Genomic DNA, 12,095 nt, shown 5'->3' on the forward strand with positions numbered 1-12,095 from the left:
CATATTGAACAAACTGATTTGCATTTTTAATTTAAGAATAAGTCTGCTGTGGTTTCTGAACTACACAAGTGCTATATTTGCTAGGGACAAATTCTAGGTTGTGGAATTTTCTTAGTATCACTTAACAAAGATTAGTAAGGGGTGAACCAGGTGGGCAGCAAGAAGCAGCCTCTGGCCCCTCCAACCATGATTGGCACAGAACCAAGGCAACCAGGCCACCGGCAGGAACGGATTAAATTCACTCCTTTTTCTGGTAGCTTCAGGCCACCTTTATATATAAGTTTATTTATTTATATATAAGTTTTATTTATAAACTGCTATTCTGTGTTGATCATAGCAGAGTACAGGTAAAAATTGCAATATCAAATACAAAATACAGGATAAAAATTGCAATACATAAATAAAACTTCAATAAAAACATTTCAAAAAACAGATTAAAACCATACATCAAATCAAGGCCAGCTAATGTGCTCGATAATGCTGTACATATAGAGGGGAGTTATATATCATCAAGGAGCATCGGGGAAGGCTTGCCAAAACAGGAAGGTCTTAAGTCTCTTTTTAAAGAGATCCAGGGAGGTGGCGGAGCGGAGTTCCTCAGTAAGGGTGTTCCAGATCCCAGGGGCCGAGATAGAAAAGGCCCTTTGTGAGGTTGATACATATCTCGTTATCGGGATCCTCAACAGATTCTTCCCAGACGACCTGAGTGTGCGGGGCGGACTATATGGGGAGAGGCGGTCCTCCAAGTACCCTGGGCCCAAGCCATTTAGGGCTTTATAGGTTATAACCAACACCTTGTATTGTGCCCGGAAGCGAACAGGCAGCCAATGGAGATCATGCAGAATCGGTGTTATATGGTCAGCCCTGGGACATCCAGTGACCAACTTAGCAGCCATATTCTGCACTAGCTGAAGCTTCTGGGTTTGGTACAAGGGTTGCCTCATGTAGAACGCACATGGCGGTCTGGGAGCAGCTTCCAGCTGCTTTGGGGGCATGTGTCATCTAAATGCCAGAAGCCACTTCTTTTGGCCCATCTGTTTCAGGCCTTAGTCTTACAACTTGCTCAGGAGTTCACTGCCTGACATTTCAGGTGCATAAGCCTTCTACTGAAAGAAATGTAATGTTTTTTGGAAAAAACATTGATTTTATTTTTTAGTACATTATTTGAGCCTTCACTACTGTTGTAAATATCATATCGCTTTTGCTTAAGAAAGAGAACATTGTTGACTAAATGACCTACACAATCAAAAGTCCTTAAGTCATTGGTTCTGTTTATCTGTAAGGTCCACACATAGATGAACGAACGAAAGCATTAATAAATCTTTGAAATCTGTTTCTGATATGAATTACTATAAAGGCAGTCAGAGTTGGTCCAGTTCCATAAATTGTACTGAAAATTAAATTAGTATATTTCCCTGTATCATAAATCTGTTAAATCATTTGCTTGGGAGCAGGATTTTATACTTTGTAACAAATGATCTTGGGTGAGGGGAGAAATGAGAGCTTCCTTTATAAAGATGCAAGATCTTGGATACCGATTTGTGTCCTTTGTATCAATATTGGGGGAAATGGAAATCAGTTAATTTTCATATTTGCATTAGTTTGCCAAGTAGCAATAACAATGTGCTTTCTTTTCAGAGCCCCTTATGGCAAATCTGTAGATATGTGGTCTGTAGGCTGTATTCTTGGAGAACTGAGTGATGGACAGCCATTGTTTCCTGGAGAAAGTGAAATTGACCAACTTTTTACAATCCAAAAGGTGCTAGGACCACTTCCTGCAGAGCAAATGAAGCTTTTCTACAGTAATCCCCGTTTCCATGGACTACGGGTAATGCATACATTTTCCATGCATATTCTGAAGTAGCTAATTTACTAAGTGTGTCTACCAAAATGATCTTCCTGATTTTACATTATTAATTTAGTTACATTACTGTGATATTACATTATTGTTTTCAAATCCCTATTTATGGTTAATTATGATAGCACTGAATTATTGAGATCTGCAAAAATGTTGATATTAGGTCAATGCCAAGTAAAGTGGGAGGGGCAAAAGTGTGCGGTGGAAAATGTGGAGATGGATGTTGCTGTTTTGACAAACACCCACTCCTTCCCTGCTGCCTCTCACTGGCTGACTTTGGTTTAACATCATTGTGAGGCGGAATGGGGACTAAGGCAAAGTGGGGCTGCATGTTGGTGCTTCAGCAAATGTCCCCTCTTTCCCCACTTACCTGTTGCCCCTCTTACTCCTGCTGGCCTCAGTTTAACATTGCCCTTGGGAACCTGAGAGGGCAGAGGCTGAAAGGGGCGGATGCAGCCAGCAAGCAGCGGCAGGTGGAGAATCTGCCAGAGAGGAATGTGGGCTGAGTGAGGGAAACAAAATGAGCCAGCCAGCAGCACAAAAAGTAAGCAGATAGGCAAGAGAGCAGACAGGTGAGTGGCAGGCAGAAGCCACCTCTATCGCAGACCATGCATACCATGGGTTGGAAAGGGCCGTTGACAGGAAAGGAAATGACCGCCCTGTCATACCACGGTTGCTGCTGAAAAAAATCTCTTTTAGTGTCATTGTCTTCTTTTTCTTCGAGAGAAGGACAGCGACACTGAAGATTTCTGTAGCAATATCGTCATCCTAGAAGGCAGTGGTGGGGAAGGCTTGGAGACTGTTAACTCAGGCAGTGGATCAAGATGGAGGCAGCCTCAGAGTGTGGTTGAAATTTTTGCAGCAGCAGAGCCTATAGCATGCATGGTTGCGTGGTGGGGGCTTAAAACACTTGGGGTTTTCCCATTTTCCCAAAGATTTTGCACTTATAACCCCTGAGAATGTTGAGGGCCAACTGTAATTAATTTTGCATTATTTGTGAGGATTGTGTATGAAGAATCTCAAATAGGTTTCAAGGTTTTATTAACTTATCATCTTGCTGCTTTTGACAGCATACGATACAAATAATATTTTGACAAGTTTTCTAAGATTGTGTATATGTGTTATATGTATTTTTATACAGTTCCCAGCAGTCAACCATCCACAATCTTTGGAAAGGAGATATTTAGGAATCTTAAGTGGCGTTTTACTTGACCTTATGAAGGTAGGAATGTTGTTATTCTTCTGTAGTTTTCTGTTCCCAGTGGCCCTTTTAGTATACTCATCTTAATAGTAAAAGCGTGTGACTTACTTTGTTATGTTAAAAATATATCTGCTTCAAACATGTGAGGTGGTCTTGGATAATATATCTGTTATTGGGTACCTTTAGCACCTGTTCTTATGACTTTTATCTTTATGTCAACTTGTTTTTGTCCATTTTCTGTTAAAGCAGCATGAATCATATATTACAGATACGTAGAAATATTTGCAAAGTGTAGCAGATATTTAATTACCATCTAGTTATTTTAGACAATAACTGAAGCCATTTGTTAATACATTGTTAATCATAGTAGTTGGATCTGCAGTAGTCTTGTTTAGTCCAATATATGCCTTCTGCAACTTATTGAAGCAAATGAATAAACAAAATTGTTTATGAAAATTGGAACCAACTGATATTTATTTAGACTCAGATAAGAAAATAAACATGGTTGCTGCTCTCTGGATTAACCCAGGGTCCAATTTGTAAAGGTGGCAGTACTAACCAGCTCCTAGGACTTTTTCATTCTTGATATAAGTATATTTGTCTGTAGTGGGAAGGGAGTTAACAATAGATTTTGTGCCTTAACATTTTAGATTCAAGATTCAGTGTATGTGAGTGAGTGAGTGAGTGAGTGAGTGAGTGAGTGAGTGAGTGAGTGAGAGTGGGTAAAACAGATAAATATTTCCAGGTTGTTGATAAATAGATTCAAATTGTCCATAATACTTTTTGTAAATTATTTAATAAATTTTAAATAAATATTTTTGCTTTTAATGCCATTCATCTCAGCATTGTTTCTTAAACATGAATTTCTGTTCAAAAGAACTTGCTGAAACTGGATCCAGCTGATAGATACTTGACAGAACAGTGTCTGAACCACCCAGCATTCCAAACTCAGAGGCTCTTGGATCGTTCACCCTCCCGGTCATCTAAAAGAAAACCTTATCATGGAGATAGCAACACCTTATCCAACAGGTAAATGACTGTAAGTAATTATCAGCGCCAAAGTTATTTTTTGTTCACCAGCCTGATAAAGAAGAAAAAGAATAGTAGTTTAAATTGAGTTATATGACTGTTGTATGTAAAAAAATCTGCTTCTTTAATGGACTTCCTAATAAAGAAAATATAAACCGGCTTCTGTGCTCACATTAGTTTGCATTTCAAATGAAAAGGCACTTTCTTGTTATTGGAAAGTGGCTCAGTTCTCCAGTAGACAGTTGAAGCTGTTGGGGAAGTGGTTCTAGTGAAGAGCACCATCTCAGTGGTTTTGATTAGAGCTTCTGCGACATATCCTAGAAGTGGGGTCAGATTGTTGGGACATCACTACAGATGACATTAGTGTTTCTTCAGCATACTGGTTGATAGATCCATTCTATTAGGACAATATTTTGGAGAAAAATTGTGTTTCTGTGCCAGATAATATTTTTAGTCTGTTATTTATGAATTATTTGTATTAAAAACAGAATGAACACATTACTCCTTAGTTCATTTTTATGTCCATTTGAGGTATATGCATTTTGATTTTATGAGTTCTCATTCTACTGCTGATTTACTATAGCAGTTGAAATTAACATGTGCTTTTTTGTGTGTTTATAATATAGAAATCAAGCTAGCAAAAGCACGGTTGTACAATCACATCACAGATCAAACAGCAAAGATATAGGAGTTGGACTACAGAGAGAAGAAGCTCTTCCAACAACTGAAAGCTTTCTAAATGGAAATCTTCCTGTAACTGCACATAGCCCAATGCTTCCAAAAAAGTCAAACAACCCACCTGGATCTGGAAGCAAGGATCTAACTAATAACAACATACCACATCTTCTGAGTCCAAAGGAAGCAAAGACAAAAACTGAATTTGATTTTAGTTCAGATCCCAAGGCTTCAGATGGTCCAGGTACAAAATACCTAAAGTCAAATTCCAGATCTCAGCATAATCGGCACTCATTTATGGAAAGTTCTCAAAGCAAAACTGGTACACTGCAACCAGGTGAAAGGCACAGTCGTCACAGCTATATTGATACTATTCCTCAGTCTTCAAAGAGTCCCTCCTATCGAACCAAATCAAAAAGTCATGGGGCTCTAACAGATTCCAAATCTGTGGGTAATCTGTCTGAGGCTAGAGTTCAAGTTGCTGAACCAAACAACAGTAGGTATTTTCCATCCAGCTGCTTGGACTTGAACTCTCCTACCACAGCAGCACCACCTTGCCATACTGACAACAGAACTTTGCTCAGTCCTTCTGGGAGAAATAATAGAAGTGATGGTACACTTGAATCCCGAAGACCATCTACAAGACATTCCAAAACCATGGAGGAGTTGAAATTGCCAGATCACATGGATGGAACCCATTCACATTCTTTATCTGCTCCCCATGAATCTTTTTCTTATGGTCTAGGTTACACAAGTCCTTTTTCTTCACAGCAGCGCCCTCATAGACATTCTATGTATGTGAGCCGGGACAGAGTGAGGACAAAGGGCTCAGAGGGTGGCTTAAGCGTAGGGCAAGGGATGGCAGCCAGAGCAAATAGCCTCCAACTGTTATCTCCACAGGTGCAGCATAAGTCACTCACAAGATCTGTTGGCTCTTCGCGTGAAGACTGTACAGAAGATACAAACAGGGTTAGTTTAAATTGTTGATTCAGAGACACCCACACACTGTTTGAGTGAATTTGAGAATCAAGCTATGATTTGCATTGGGAACTACTGCTCTATTATCTAAAATATGGTCATGTGATCTATGAATTTTTGAAATTTGGCTTAATAATGCCAAATGTTAAGTGTCACAAGATTCATTTTTGTTTTGATAACTCTTCTGTCTAGAGTATTACAGAGAGTTCATGTTCCTATGCTTCTTGAAATAATGTTTGAAGTGAAAGCTTGATTTTGGTAATGGAAAAGGGAAGAGCAGGTTTTAAGTGCAAAAAATCCAAGGCTTTCTGGATTTTCTTCCACCTATCTTCTGATTTTATAAAAATCAGTACACAACTGTACTACCAGATTTAAATGTAGTAAATGAAATCTTGGTTTTGATCATAAACATAGGCCTCGTGGTTCACCAAATTGAACAGAGTCCATCAGCTTGCTTGGCATTTGACTTCTCCCTTTCTTTTGAGTTTGACTTATTTTGCCATGTTTACTCAAATGCTAAGAGCAGGAGCTTTTCAGTCCTTTTGTGGTTTCCATTCAGGTTGGAACTGTAGAAGTTATGCAAGCCTTTTCCCCTACATATTCTATGGTTTCCTTTTTCCTGTGTAGAAAACAGGAAATTTGTCAACCTCATTCAGAGTCAGCCGAATGTCATGAATGGGTTTTAGGATCTCACTTTTCCTCCTTCCCTTCTGTTTCCACAGATCGGTCATAGTTGTCAAAAGCTAAGTGTAGTGATGATTTCATTATTTCCCCTGCTGTTCACTTGCTAATAAAATGTCACATCTGTCATTTTCTTCATGATAGATGTAATTGGACCCTAAATGATAATCTGATGCTCCTCCATACAAAAGCAAAATAGAAATTAAAACCATTGTTTATAATCAGAGAATGCTAGCTAAGATGTAACATAGCCTAAAACAATTTGTAAGAACCAGCCTGTAGACCAGGGGTGAAGAACATGCAGCCTGTAGCCATGTCTGTCTTGCCAAATCTGCCATTTTTCACCTGAAGCCCCCTCCCCAAAACCTCTGAAGCCTCCCAATCCCCTAAACATATTTTTCAGTCTGAAAATATTTTCAAACTGCCTTAAACTGCCAAATGTTTTTGCTGCAAGATGTAGTAATATATGGCCTTGGATTTGTATTGCTATAAAAAGGGAATAGATGAAGTCATAGAACAGGAATGTGTCAAATGGCTATGAATGCAAAATTTAGCCTCCACATTTTGAACCGTTATATCTCTGATAAATAGCTGCCACAACATAAACAGCAGGAAGGAACCTTGTAGGAGATCCTTGGAATTATCTGCATATTTGTTAGAAATAATAGTGCTTCATGAACAGGGTCTGATCTAGCAGGGCTAAATAAACCACTTATTTGACTTCTGCTATTGCCACCCAACTTTAGTGGTTCCCTATTTTATTTCCCTGTTTTAAAAAAAGGTAAATGCCACACATGATTGGCTTTCTAAGATATGTCACTTTCTATAACATAGATTGATGTAATGCTCACTGAAAGTTGTAGCATGATATAAGAAGGGAGCAAGAAGAGTTGGAAATAGGAAAGTATCTCCTTGGAAGTAGATGAAATGAGCAGTATCTCTATTCTGTTTAAAATATAAACTATGTTATACAAAAAATATAAACGGTGTAAAATATACCGTACATCATGTTAGCTTTTTACGCATTAGGACACAATTTTACATAGTATGTACCTTATGATATGAACTGATATTATTTGAGTAGATGTATAAATATAAACATTTATTTGATTAAACATATAAAGACTTATTTGTTCTAGTATATCAGATGATCACTATATTTTTCCTCTTTTTCATCTACTAATCTTCAGCCTTTACCCTGTGTTCCTATCCAAAAGCATTTTTTTAGTAGGATTGCTAGGGTGGTATTGTTGGTTAGAGTTAGTCTTTCGGATCTGCAGACTTCAGATCCACAAATTCAATCATTTGTAGATCATCACGGGCCATAGGAGTAAATGGCAATGACGTGAATGCTGACATGCTGTAGTAGTGTATGTGTTCACGTTGCTGCCATTTAATAATGAGGGATGAGATTATTTGTGGGTTTTTGGCATCTACAGGGAACCTGAAACCTAACCCCTGCAGATTTAAAGGACCAACTGTATTTATTTGTCTGATTTGGTCTCTGGATATAGTAGACAGGGTCTTCACTATATTATATGAACTTTAAAATGGGCTGACTTTTACTGCCTTTGTCACAAATATGGGCATCAAAATCACATAAGAATTCACTGGCTGCCTTGTACTCTGTAGAGTATTATTTATAGAAATTTTTCTAGTCCAGACTACTTATGAAAGCTTTGAGCCCAATGGTGCCAGTTTGGCTTGCTTTATTTGTTTATTTGTTTGTTTGTTTATGAGCTAGGATTTGGGGGATTCAACAAATATAAGAGAGATGAAATTAACATTGTTTTCACTTTGGGCTGGGATTATAGTATTTTATTGCCTATTTTAGATATGTATTTGGTCAATTAGTGAGTCTTCAGGATAGAGCAAGTTGCACTTTTGTACTTTTCTTCTGTTTGACTTTAACAGTTGAATAATTCAAAAACTCTACAGTGATGGTTCTCATATGGTAGGGCAGGACCCGAGGGGGCATGAGAGTTATAGACATGTAGGCTCTGATCCCTTTTCCTCCTCCTCTTCTTCTCAAACATTTTTATATGTAAGATTTACAAATGTGTTGCATTAAATGTTGAATTTAATATTTTTATTAAACATTTGAATATCCTGTTCTAATATGAATGATGTTATTTCCATATAAAATATTAAAATATGAATATACATGAATGTGGAAATGAAAATATGCACACTAAACAAAATATTTTTATTCATATACCATGTTATGTGTGGGGAGGAATGACATCCACATGTAGATCTAAACAGGTTTACAAGGGTAAAAAGTTGGAGAACCACTGCTCTTAAGTGGTCACGACCTTTCACACAAAAATGTAAAGACTGGCTCACTTTACAACTCTAAACATTACAACTGTGGGGGAAAATACTTTTAACGCAACCTTTCTTCTCATTTATTGTTGAAGGGAAATTTCATTTTAACAGACACGAATAAATTCAGACCATGGCTATGGATAGCTGTGAACTGTTGTGCTTCTTATCAGTGCAGAACAGAATAAGCTGTCATAATACATTTATTGATTTTTCCTGTTTTAATTTAGGGTGGAGCGTACCATGATCAGCACCCAGATGATGGAGCATCCACAAAAGAAAATAGAATTCTGTATAATGATCCTGTACCTAGAAGAGTTGGTAGCTTTTACAGAGGTACCCTTATCTCATAGAATTTTATCAATATTTATGTCATTGTTCTAATAAAGAATAACTTCTAGAGAAAAAGTGATTATCAGTCTTAATAGAACTTAAATAGAAGTTATACAGTATCCCATTATATCCAATGGGACTTGTGCTTGCTGCACAGCTGTGCGCGTCATTCGCGAGCCCCATTGGATATAATGGGGCTTGTGCTCACCACACGGCCATCCACACACACCAGTTATTTGCCTGTTTCCCGGGTGGCTTCAGCGTATGCCGAAAGCCGCCTACAAGGAGCCTGCGTATGGCGTGGGCTCACTGTACAGGATTTGGCAGAAATCCCAGACAGCCTGTATTTAGGTAGTTTTACATTCACATTCTAAACATATTTACACAGAAGTAAGGACCATTGCATTCAATATGGCTTTCTTATAAGTGTTCCAAGGAATGTAGCCTTGCTACATTATTCCTACAGTGCAGATGCACGCTTTGCCATATGATTGGCAGGCAAGGCCCTTCTCTCAGTTCCACCACTTTCAGAGGAACATTTGGTGAGAGCAGGAGAGAGACCATGGAACTCCTTTCCAATGAAGGCTAGGCTGGCCTCTTTCCATTGTCCCGCTGCCAACAAAGACCTTCCTATTGAGGCAGGCTTTCAGAAAATGACAGCCTGATACGGCAGATGTTTTAAATGAATGTGCTTTTTATATTTAATTTTGTTAACACTGAAGAGATTTTAACTTACATTTCTGTGTCCAGTTTAATGCTAGCTTAATGTGAATAATATAATGTGTTTTCACTGGTACTGTTGTCCACTTTGAACTCCAGGTCTGGGAGAATAGCACAGTACAAATCATATCCAGTCAAATAAATAAATGCAGATATAAATATGATAAATTTGTCATGACAAAATATATTGGAATAAATTTAAAATTTTCTTAATTGGAAAGCATAAAGGTATTCCATGTGCTTGCCAGTGGAGCTTAACATATTTAGGCCTTTTTTGTTGTCACAGCAATTGATAATATTGCATTGCTAGAATAGGAGTAGCTATTTTATGGCCTTGAAGTCCAAGGAGTCCTAGTGGCACAGTGGTTAAATGCAGGTACTTCAGCTACAACGTTGTAAGTTCGGTCCTAGAGGAGGAATCTAAGGTCCACTCAGCCTTCCATCCTTTTGTAGGTCAGCAAAATTAGTACCCAGCTTGTTGGGGGCAATTAGCTTACACATTGTAAACCGTTTAGGGCATGCTAGTTCACTGATAAGTGGTATAGAAATACACTTGCTATTGCTATTAGGTGTTATTGCACTGTAACTCCCTTCATTTTTGACTGCTACAAATTAATCACAGATCCAGATCTTATCCAGATCATTTTAAAATTCTTTTGACTTTAAGATACTGGCAGCTGTCAGTGTGACTGAATTCAATCACCCAAACTCAAAGGTCCCATTTGGGTTTCACAGTTGATCCTCTTACAATCACCCATATTGGAAGAAAAGCATAATATAAACCGAATAAATAAATAGATAAATTGTTATTACATAATATGAAAATCACACACCTCCTCCTGGTTTTCTAGAATATGGTTCTTATGGGGATTGCTGGTGTTGGAGGGGGGAGGATCCTATCATCGGACTTTCTGCATGTGTATTGAAGCTGCCCAAAGTACAATTAATAAGTGAAATAAATGTAGCATTACATCGTGCCAAATAAAAAATATTACATTAAATGATATAGTTTTTTAGTTAGTTTTGTTGTTTGACTTGTTGTTTTCTATGTTTCCTTATATGTATTTTAGATATGGGAAAATTCTATGGAACTATTTTTTGTTGTTTAATAAAAATATTATTTTAAAAAAACATAACACCAGTTGTCTGCCCTCACAGCCATTTCATAGAAGGCAAATTGATGAGGCGCTGAGATAAGTAACCTTGCCAAGAAAGTGGGTACAAGTTAGAGATGGAGCAAGAGCTCCAGTTGCTTTATCATATCTTTCCCCCCATACACACATGCACACATAAACTCACAAGGCAAAATATACACCACATCACAAAAAACAACCTCCATTCCCTCACTCTGTTGCCGTGCGCTTCAGGTGCTCTTCTCCCTTCCTATTTCTTCTTTTCTGGATGGTTGGGCATTCTTCAACCCCATGTCTCTATAGCCTGCATGAGGCCTAGCTATTCTTGAAAATAGAGATGATACTGGAGGCCACCATGTAAGTTCACAGCATTCCAGGTTCCCAACTTATAAAAATACATTTTTAAAAAAACATCTGGAGAAAGGGGGACTCTGGTGGATATCAAAGAAGGTAATATGGATACAACATGAGAATCATTCAGGAGTAAAGAAGCAGGTATCGATATCACACTTGTGGAAATTTCACTTTCTTTTGCTAAGCATAAACAAAAACGAATTCATGATTGTATTAAAAAAGATTGTGAAGATGGATACTTAGCAACTTGGTATTTTTTTTATTGCAGTTCCATCACCACGCCCAGAAGGAACATTCCTAGATAACAATGCCTCAAATAGAATACCATCACTACCTACAGAAAGCAGTAGTTTAACAAGCCATTCAAAGAGACAAACTGCTTTTGACCCCTGGTAAGTTGATATTTTTAATGAGATATTGTAGAAATACAGCAGATGTTCCCTTAATGTTTTCTAATTTTTTAAAACATTGACTTCTGTGCATGCCACTGGTATTGCTGTATTCTTAACAGGTTTATTTCAAGCAACCGTCAAACTATTTATAGTTTCCAGAACATTAAGTCCTTTCAGTCCAATGTCCAACTGTTCTTTGTTTCTAACAGATTTTCTTAGTAACACGGTAATCCTTGACCGCTTTTTCACTGCATTCATGGTCTTTCTATGTGAACCTTCTTATTTATGCTTCTCTTGACTTGGTTCAAACAAATTCTGTTTTTCCTAACCAAAAGGCGATGGACTGTTGTTTAAAAAATGGCCAAACATCCTAACAGTGGCCATCCATCTGACTGCAGTCAGCAAGAGAATCATGG

At 37.9% G+C, this 12,095-nt stretch overlaps 1 protein-coding gene across 2 annotated transcripts in view; it reads left to right on the forward strand.

Moving 5' to 3' along the window:
* CDKL5 (cyclin dependent kinase like 5) overlaps nt 1–12,095 on the forward strand; it is a 77,757-nt gene that overhangs the window by 49,819 nt on the left and 15,843 nt on the right. For both annotated transcript variants that reach the window (XM_089511696.1, XM_089511697.1), the window contains exons 9-14: nt 1,639–1,828; nt 3,000–3,080; nt 3,937–4,088; nt 4,715–5,732; nt 8,978–9,083; nt 11,556–11,679. In XM_089511696.1, coding sequence (XP_089367822.1) covers nt 1,639–1,828; nt 3,000–3,080; nt 3,937–4,088; nt 4,715–5,732; nt 8,978–9,083; nt 11,556–11,679 — 1,671 coding nt within the window. The remainder of the gene's footprint in view (nt 1–1,638; nt 1,829–2,999; nt 3,081–3,936; nt 4,089–4,714; nt 5,733–8,977; nt 9,084–11,555; nt 11,680–12,095) is intronic.

Source organism: Sceloporus occidentalis, unplaced genomic scaffold, assembly GCF_023333645.1.
Source record: "Sceloporus occidentalis isolate IW3139 unplaced genomic scaffold, rSceOcc1.0.p SCAF_2, whole genome shotgun sequence".
Lineage (NCBI taxonomy): Eukaryota > Metazoa > Chordata > Lepidosauria > Squamata > Phrynosomatidae > Sceloporus > Sceloporus occidentalis.